Here is a 10,721-nt window from a genome sequence, read left to right on the forward strand (position 1 = left end):
GAATGTCTGTGAACTTCTAAGATGTTTTGGTTATTTTTAATTATTAAAAACATCACGAACTATATTATTTAACTATTATTGTAATTAATATATTAATATTGACGTATCATAAAAATACGTAGTTTAACAACCAACAAGTTTAATTGTAATTTTGTTATTATTTGATTGAACTTTATTTCATTAAACTATCCGTACCCTTGCGCTCCGCTGCACCTGTTAGAAATAAATATAAAGTAATTACATAATTAAAATAGGACGTTTAATCCAGGGAACATTCGTGTTTGATAGAAGGATAAATCGTTTAATATGTTACTTAATTTAAATTGCATTTAAATAATTAAAGTGCGGTCATTTTGGTCCAGAGACCACTCATTTGGTGCAATGACAATTCCTTTAACATGTTTCTTAATTGTTATTACATGCAACCATAGTTTAATGAACATTGACATATCATTTAGTTTTAATGTGTATACTTTATATTACTTGCTTATGTTTCAGAAGTTACTATAATAACATTGTAGAATTATGTCCCTCTAGAGAAACTACACTTTCCAATGGTGAAATAATAATTAAACAATTAATTAGCTTCCAATAATACTTGATACAAACACAGAAACATTCTCTTAGGCTATGTTTAATAGCTTCCGATTGTTGTTGTCCAAGGCCTCTTATAGACGAAGTCATTTGTTTTTATTTCAGTACAGCGCCTTTTTTTTTATTTTTTTTATTTTTATTTTTATTTTATTGGGTTATTTTACGACGCTGTATCAACATCTAGGTTATTTAGCGTCTGAATGATATGAAGGTGATAATGCCGGTGAAATGAGTCCGGGGTCCAGCACCGAAAGTTACCCAGCATTTGCTCGTATTGGGTTGAGGGAAAACCCCGGAAAAAACCTCAACCAGGTAACTTGCCCCGACCGGGATTCGAACCCGGGCCACCTGTTTTCGCGGCCAGACGCGCTGACCGTTACTCCACAGGTGTGGACTACATTAAATATCAGTCCTATCAAAATTTTGTATAGAATAAAACTGATCGTGAATTATGTTTAAAGAAACTTTTATTATGTAATATTTTTCATGAAAATCAATTATAAGCGAGATATTTCGATTTATTTAATTCAGACCCCCTTATAACCCCCCTTTTAAATAAAGTATTTTGAATGCCATATAGCCTAAAATCTAAGTTATAACGAACTTAATTTATATTCCAATTTTCATATAAATCGGTTCAGCCATTATCGCGTGAAAAGGTAACAAACATCCAGACAGACAGACAGATAGACAGACAGACAGACAGATAGACAGACAGACAGACAGACAGACAGACATACAAACAAAAATGTCAAAAAAGCGATTTTCGGTTTCAGGGCGGTTAATTATATATGTTAGGACCAATTATTTTTGGAAAATCGAAAATTACCAGAAAAATTTGGGCTACAGATTTATTATTAGTGTAGATATAGTGTAAACTTAAAAAAAGGAGAGAGATATCAAAAACCATTTACTAGAAATGAAGTATTGTTGTTGTTTAGTCAACTGTCCGAAGACAGGTCTGAACCTCACAAGTGATACCAACAAGACACCATTTAAAGACAACTAGGCCAGGAGATAATGGGGTAAGGTGGCCAGTTCCTTGTGCTTAAATAATTACGTAACATTAGGATGTCTTATTTTTACTCATTGATATATCATTAGAAAATAAATTTACTATTATTATTATTATTATTATTATTATTATTATTATTATTATTATTATTATTATTATTATTATTGCAAACTCCTTAAGACATTTTATTCCTTCCGAAAATACCGTCTATTGTGACAGTAAAACCCAAAAGTGCAGCTTTGTGGCATTTCTCCCGCGACAGTTACAACTTAGCTCGCTCACGCTTGAATCAACGATCGGCTATCTTCGGGTACTGCGCTTATCTCTTCTGCAGACTACGCTATCTACACTTGCTCTCTGTAACAACTTTCATGCGTTGGCCTTGAGGCGCCTGGTCTAAATTAAAGTCACACTTACTACTCATGCAGCTCATAACCCCGCGTATGCTGGGTTGGCACACCTCCCCGATGTACGTAGACAGTGGCGCCTCTATGAGTCCCGCGGTAATGCCCAGGAGGACGAGGGCGATGCAGAGCATCGCAAAGGACGACGCCGTGGCCATGAGCACCCAGCCCAGCAGGAAGGGCAAGTTTATGAGCAGCATGACGCGCTTGCGGCCCATCAAGTCCGTCAGAACACCGGAGCTCACCGCGCCCAGCGGCTGGCAGATGTAAGCGATGCTGCCTGCAATAACGGAGACCCTAACAAATCAAACGGTGGACTTTCATTGTACATAGTGGTTACTTTTTACCGTGGATCTCTGTTATAGCGAATATTCGGTTGCAGATCCTTACTAATGATCTATTGCATAAAGTTAGATATATCTATTCCATAGCTATCTGTTCCATAACTTTATGGAATAGATAAGTCTGTGCCCATTTCTGAAAGCAAATCTATCCATCTAATAGCTATGTATTCGATAGCAAGTTTTAAATTTGGTCGTTAGATGGCGACACGTATTTCCTATTTAGTTTGAGCAGTCTTGCAAACAGTAAATTTGAATTTAGCTACAAAATATTACACATTTACTATTGTTGATATAGAATTTTTGTCGACTTTTAAAATTCTTACGGGAGAAAAAATAATAGTCATCATTGAAAAAACAGGTATCTAACGACTTCAGCACAGTTTCTTTATGACCTTCCATGAATCGGAGTTGTCAACATTGATTGTATGTAGGCCTAATTGCCCGCAGTAAAAATGACAACCAAACTTGGAAGAAATTTCTAAGATTTTCTTTTTTTTTTTTTTTTTTTTAAGAATTCAGTTACGGAAATATTTTTTGCACAACTTGCACGTTCTTGTTCTTATATTTCAAGAATTCTTATTAGGATATTGTCGTCTATTCATACTGCTGAAGTTTTTATGTAAGTGCAGGATATCATAAGATTTGACTGTAATAAATATACGAATAAGGAGAGTTGACAGAAATTTGTGAACTGTAAAAGAACACAGTGATACGGTGAAACAAAAGAACTACGAGTAGAAGAAAAAATAGGAAATGCGTGTATTCGGTCCACTAACCTCTCGAATATAATTGTTTAATATTATGTAACTAATATCACAGTCAAACATGAATGCAGTTTTAAAACATGATCTTATTCCTTAACTAAAATATGTATTAATTATAGTCTTTCATCAATTTGTGTAACATCGAGATTTTCTGGGTCAAGTATCAGCTAACACACCCAAGCAACCTGCTGGGGTGGAACTAAGAAATGCTCAAAGAAATAACTATGCCTCGGAAAAATAAATATATGAATATTAACAGTAAAATAAGAATAGGCCTATATAAAACGTATATCAGACCAGTTCTAACCTATGCCACTGAAACCAGAGAAGAAACTAAGAAAACAAGACAAATGATGACTACTACAGAAATGAAAATATTAAGGAATATAGTAGGTTTTACGCAACTGTATAAAATGCCAAATGAGGAAATAAGAAATATATGTCAAATACAAGAAGTGATAAAATGGACCAATGAAAGGAGGAAAGGGTGGAAAGGTCATGTTCTAAGAATGGCAGATAATCGTTTACCAAAAATCGCTTTGATGGGAAAGCCAAATTTAATCAGACCTGTAGGACGACCACCAAAACGGTGAGAGGAAAGTTTATAATGTATTTAGATATTGATAGCACAGCTAAAATACACAGGATTATGTCCTAAAATAAGAAGAAGAAGAAGAAGCAGAAGAAAAAGCAGAAGAAGAAGAAGAAGAAGAATAAGAAGAAGAAGAAGAAGCCTATCAGCTGTTCAGTCGCCATATTCAATGTTTATCGAATATATAACGTGTTAGCTGCTCATTTAGCTTCAGAAAAGTTTTGGGGAGGTTAATGTAGTCGATAACTGCTATCTGACGTTTCAGAAACACTTATCGAACAAATAGTTTTATCGAATAGATATCTGACGTTGCAGGAACCGGGCAGTACTGCCGCGTACACACGTATGGTGCGTTTTTCTTTGTTTTAAATTACCACTCTGGGCCAACTGCAGACAGGAATGGCACTGCGTCTTCACAAGACATCAACACAGTTCAAGCTGCAGCGAGATTGTCTGTTGCACTGATGCAACATTCACTCTGAAATGATAAGGGCTAATAGAGAATAAAAGAGAATGTAACCTATTGGACGATTCTTTTATCCGCTTGATTCTGATGTCTCTGTAGTATCGAAGTGACGAAAAACAGGGATTTTACCATATAATTATCTTAGGGCTTAGGAAATGACTCATCAACTTGATAAAATAAATGAACTGGCACTACACATGTTATAAAGACATGGTTGTCGGTATAAGTCGGGTCACTAAACCTTTGTTTATATGTCGATTGCCCACTACTGCCATCGAATCCCCACTTTGACACTAACATAAAACCATCTGGATTCATTGTATCAATTGGACGGAGTTACGCAATAATAGAACAACCGACAATTTGAAAAAAAAAAAAGAGAGAGATATTTACACAAATCTGTTGATGACAGGCTAATTAAACTCGGAAAAAAATCAAGAATGCGATATCTGATTTTTGCTGCTATTTATAAGCAAAAATTCATTTATTGCATAAAATTTATTTATTTATTTTGCTTTGAAATACTAATTCAACTGCTGGTCTCTTATTAAAAATCAGTTAGCCTTTTTTGATATTATTTGTGCTATTTTTGTAATAGTATAAATGTTATAATACTTCTTGCATAAAATGTTTTATGATGTTTTATCTGTACTATCTATTGTAATTGGGGCTTTGCCCTGTTATAAACATAAATAAATAAATACATAAGTAAGTAACTAAGTAAGTAAGTAAATAAGGAAATAAATAAGTAAATAGATAAATAAATAGATAAATAGATATATACAGAAATAAATGAATAAACACATAAATATATATATAAATAGATAAATAAATACATAAATAAATAAATACATTAATTAATTAATAAGTAATTAAATAAATAAGAAACAGATTTATTTCAATGGCCAATATCTCGAAACAGGTTTTTGGCGCTTGGACTCTTATTGCGTAACTCCGTCCAAATGATCCTATTACTGTATCCTGTAATTTTACTAGACGTGTTACTGTATGGTCCAGCAATTCTTGCAGTTTCACTTTTAATGTTTAATCCTTTGCAACATAGTTGTTGTTCAGAAGAACCTCAGTTTTCTTTCTTTCTCTACCATTATAGCACAGATGTTCCACCATGCAACCACCTCTTGAGGATACATAGAGGTGCCACCTGTGTTTTGAAATTGTGTGCATAGTCAAAATTTTGAAAAAAAAAATTGATCGAAGCTTTGTTATGATCCATGATATAAAAACATAAAAAATTACAGTTGTGCTGTAAAGGGTTAACCGAAAATAATAGACGCATCTTCGTTTGATTTCTCCGGAATCTGAAGATTCATTTACGATTCTACTACTGAGAAACGGTCAAACTCATTCAAGCAACTTGTATAATTTAATAAAATACTTCACGTTTTCTGTGGCACTTTTCAAGTTTATCAAATAGTAATTTGTACAATAATGTCCCTTCTCTCTCCTTCACCCCCTCGCTTAAGTAAGGGCTTCCAGTTTGTTCCTGTCGTATGTTGCAGAAGATGTAGGCCTATGTCACCACGACAATGCAATAAAGCTTGTTTTTAATTCCGAACAGGCTTACCGATCCAAGAGGCTTTCCCGTCATCCAAGGCGAGGGGTCCTGTTGAGTTCTTCAGCTGTCCGATGACAACTGTTGTAAAGGAGAATGACACACTCAGGTCTAGCAACAGCAGGGAGCACGCCAAGCTTGCCAACACCTGTGGACATAGAGGTACTGTTTCAACTTTGTTATGGATCGTAAACGAGTTACAGAATTGATAACAGCCAGGTGATAGACAATAACGCTTTGATCTTGTCGCGATGTAAAAATTTGTGTAGTCATTCAGAAAGAGTTTGGTTGGGTTAGTAATGTTTAAATGCATATTTGAATAAATCGATGTTTTTCCATAATTATTGTAGTAAGAGAAAGTTTTCTCGCTGAAGCCTATTGGAATTATTTATTATATTTTTTATTTATTTTGTCGATGCTCAAATTTGATAAATGATGTTAAAATGTTTGAAGTTAGGCCTATATAATGAATTGTAAGTTACTTCTAATACAGGGTGTAAGCGATATAAACTGCCAAAATTATACAGATTGTAGCCTACATATCTGTCTACTGAACATGATGTGTAGTGAAATTTTGTTTTTCTTTTATTTTTGTTTTTAATTCCTAAAATATCATTTTTTAGGATTGATAGTCTAATATTTATTGTTCGAGTAAATGTGAACGTCATTGCCAATGATCTTCCGTCCAACACACGCTAACACCACCACAACAAATAGACAACAGAGTACCCTGATTTGTAAACAAGGATATCACCACAGTTGCAATGTACGTGGCGGACCGAGGTAAATAATGACGATCTACTTTCATTTCCAAAAACATTAGACTCACAGACAACATTTTTTTCTAGGAAACCACAAAAGGTACAGAAAAATTTTATTAGACCTTTTTATTCGTAATTTATGCTCTATCACCTATATTTTTTGGCAATTTATATCATTTACACCCTGTATAAGTATCAGTGGTATCCGACTGAGAAAATTCAAATTTTATAGTTTTTTTTTTTTTTTTTTTTATCAGACGTCGCTCGGTAGGAGCTTGTGGCCAGGAGATTGCGTGAACTTAAAGTACGTTTAGTTGATCGTTCAGTACGAGGTTAAATTCTGTGATTGTGAACATATTACTGGGAAGGTATTGCATTAACCCAGATAAGCCCAAACATTTTTTGTGATAAAAATACAATAGCACATTAGTTACTCTCAAAAATCGGTTAAATGATGTTGAAATAAACTGAAACAAGGAACGTATATTTTCTAAAGCTAACAAATACTACCAACATTATCGCACAACTTATAAAATGTCCCTAACACCAACAATGACATAATATCCGAAGGCACTGCAACTGTCCTTAAAAAAGGACGGTGGGAAAATCTGGGTTAACCAATCACTGGTATGCGCCCTAGATATGATGACGTCATCTATGTAGCGAGAAAGACAGGCTATGGCGACGTGACATTCTTAGTCATAACATGGCCAACATTCAACAAGTTTATATATAAATGCACGTTTAACATGAATTTAATATAGCAATTCTTTTGTTTTTTTTTTTATCTTTGAACATGTATTTATATTAGGCGATTGTCACGGTGGCCATACCTAGACTAAGATAACCATGTGGCTCCAGTTCTCGCCGTAGTCTGTCTTTCACGTTAGCCACGCTCTTTAGCAAGTGGCGAAAGGAAAGAAGAGGTTTCCCCTTTGCGCGTATTGGGCTCATGTAATACATTTCCAGCAGGCCTAATACATTCGTAATAACGTCTTAAACGTAAACAGTGACACAAGGAACAAATGTGAGATTCGAAGTGAGAAATCTATACTAATAATAAATCTGTAGCCGAAATTTTTCTGGTAATTTCCGATTTTCCAAAAATAATTGGTCCTAACATATATAATTAACCACCCTGAAACCGAAAATCGCATTTTTGACATTTTTGTTTGTATGTCTGTCTGTATGTTTGTTACCTATTCAAGCGCTAATGGCTGAACCGATTTATATGAAACTTGGAATATAAATTAAGTTTGTTGTAACTTAGATTTTAGACTATATGGCATTCAAAATACTTTATTTAAAAGGGGGGTTATAAGGGGGCCTGAATTAAATAAATCGAAATATCTCCCTTATTATTGATTTTTGTGAAAAATGTTACATAACAAAAGTTTCTTGAAAAATGATTTCCGATACGTTTTATTCTTTACACAATTTTGATAGGACTGATATTTAATGAGATAAATGAGTTTTAAAATTAAAATAACGCCAAGACGGTGCAATGAATTAAGAACAAATGACTTCGTCCATAAGTGGCCTTGGGCAACAACAGTCGAAACAGGGGCCTTGGACATCAACAATCGAAAGCTATTAAACGTAGCCTACAGAGAATGTTTCTGTGTTTGTATGAAGTCATATCAGAAGCTAAATTAACCGATTTGTATAATTAATTATTATTTCACCATTGGAAAGTGTAGTTTCTCTAGATGGACATAATGCTATAATGTTATTACAGTAACGTCTGAGTAAATCCAGGACAGGTAAGATTAAAATAGCTTCTTATGCACAGAAAATTTGATAGACTATTTTGTACATTCGTTTTCTGTGTTTCTTAAAATAATATTTATGTACACTCATTTTAATATCAGAGAATTAACGAACAACGAGAGTGTATTGATTTAGCATGCAGTAATAGTACGTTAGCTTAGCAATCCATTATTTTATAATTCAAATTTTAACTATGCTCAATTGAATCGTGTTAAAATACATAAAATATATATGCAATAAATGCAATGCAAAAAAATGGGTAATGAGCGAAGCAGATTATCTTGCGCTGTTGTAAAAGTTGTTCCCTGGATCAAACGTCCTATTTTAATTATGTCATTACTTTATATTTATTTCTAACAGGTGCAGCGGAGCGCACGGGTGCGGCTAGTGTATAAATATATTGGTATGAACTAATCAATTCCACTTATTTTCGAGTGTTGTCCAATTGGCGGACTCGACCGTCGATTGTATTTTATTTCCGAGGCAATAATTTTCATTTATACTAGGCCTATGTTCCATGGAGTTTCAGTGCTAATTCTGATATTACGAGTAGGTTTCGCAATAATTCTGCTCAGATTAAAATGTTAAATAGTTTGAGAATGTATAGCAATCCCTGTAATAAATAATCATTGCCATATACAGGGTGTTTCCGGGCTGGTATTACAAACTTTCAGGGATGATGGCGAAGGGCACATGTATCAATTTGAAACCAGGAACCCTGGTCAGGAAATGACCGAGTCCAAAGTTACAAGCAAAAATAGTTGTGTGGAAATGGAATTGTAATTTCGCACCACGTGCCCTCCTTCCCTTAACCTTTGGAACAGTCGTGGAAAGATGGTATAGGCCGGATGTCTCCTACGTGGGTACTTGCACCGATACAATCTGTGAGCTTGTCTACTGTTCCCATAGGCTCATCCGTATTCGAAAATCAGGTCTGCATATTCCGCTCTCGTGTACTCCTCCATTTCACTAGGACTGATCGACTGAACACTGCAACTTGTACACATACACTGCTGTCTACAGACGTGCATATCAGGACCGACCATGTCCGTTACACATTACGCTATCTGCATTGCTTTAGTGTAGTTTCCTGTCCCCACCCCTCAGACAGCGCACTGAATGGAATACTGTAAGTAGACAACGTAAACAACATCAGATGAATACAGTGTGTGTAAGATGTACAGATAAATACACATAAATAAGGTGTACAGAGAAATAAAATTATTTCATTTCCACACCACTATTTTTGCTTGTAACTTTCGACTCAGTCATTTCCGGACCAGGGTTCCTTATCTCAAATTGATACATGTGCCCTTCGCCATCATCCCTGAAAGTTTGTAACACTAGCCCGGAAACACCCTGTATAGGATACTTTATTATTACTAGTCGCCACAAGCGCAGCTTAGGTGGTAGTGCGTTTGTCTACTGATCCAGAGTTGCACTCGGGTCTGGGTTCAATTCTCGCTTGGTCTGAATACCTGGTTAAGTTTTTTTTTTTTTTCCACTTTTATCCAATCCACTCTTGATAACGTTGTATTTGATACAGCATCGTTAAATATGCTACTCACATTTTTTTCTCAAATACTGTTTTTAATTTTATGTAAATATTATTTTAAACAAAGTTTTGGTGATTTAGTGAGATTTTGATTATGCAAATCTGACTTTAAGGTAGCAGCTCCCTGTAAAGCAGGTTTGAATAATTTCAAGGAAAAATTGTTCCGGGGCCGGGTATCGATCCCGGGACCCTTCGCTTAGCGCGCGAACGCTCTACCGACTGAGCTATCCCAGGAACTATACACGACACCGTCACCTGGGGTAGCTCAGTCGGTAGAGCGTTCGCGCGCTAAGCGAAGGGTCCCGGGATCAATTTTTCCTTGAAATTATTCGAGATTTTAATTTTTTGTAATAATCTATAGCTTAAAACAAATACTCACCTGAGGCGTTAATAACCTGCAACGACTGATGGTCGTCACTTGTTCTTGCAACTCCGCCATGTTGACAGTTATCGATCAAAACATTGTCCAATTATTACTTGTATCTAAGAAAGTGAGAAATATGTCTTGAGTAGGTAGGAATACTAGAAACAAAGTGAGCAAATGCTTCAAGATCCTGAGACCATCGCAAGGGCTTAATGAGGTATGTAGCTCACTTAGTATTCTGAATAAAATAGTCCCTGCTGTATATTAAACTTACATCGGAGAGCGAAGGGAAAATCAACATAACGAACACAAGAATTTACCAAGAACTTAGAATGACAATAAAATCGTTACCATAATATTACATCAGGAATAGATCTTAAAATAAGAATTGCAGAAATCCACCACAATTCTCAGGTGAAAGTTGTGTACAATAAAATAAGATATTAATAGACCCAATAAAATCTCAAACGCAATATTTAAAAACCTGGATCTTCCACCGGAAGAAAAAGATACGTGTTT

At 35.1% G+C, this 10,721-nt stretch overlaps 1 protein-coding gene across 1 annotated transcript in view; it reads right to left on the reverse strand.

Annotated features, from left to right (window-relative positions):
- The window catches only part of LOC138708588 (facilitated trehalose transporter Tret1-like), a 30,710-nt gene extending 20,390 nt beyond the window's left edge, over window positions 1–10,320 (reverse strand). Inside the window, exons 1-3 of the mRNA XM_069838704.1 lie at window positions 10,218–10,320; window positions 5,765–5,900; window positions 2,027–2,293 (exon numbers count right to left, since the gene is read on the reverse strand). Of these exons, the coding sequence (XP_069694805.1) occupies window positions 2,027–2,293; window positions 5,765–5,900; window positions 10,218–10,277 (463 nt within the window). The 5' untranslated portion in view covers window positions 10,278–10,320. The remainder of the gene's footprint in view (window positions 1–2,026; window positions 2,294–5,764; window positions 5,901–10,217) is intronic.
- Between the last annotated feature and the right edge of the window lie 401 nt (window positions 10,321–10,721).

This window comes from Periplaneta americana, chromosome 11 (genome assembly GCF_040183065.1).
Source record: "Periplaneta americana isolate PAMFEO1 chromosome 11, P.americana_PAMFEO1_priV1, whole genome shotgun sequence".
Taxonomy (NCBI): domain Eukaryota; kingdom Metazoa; phylum Arthropoda; class Insecta; order Blattodea; family Blattidae; genus Periplaneta; species Periplaneta americana.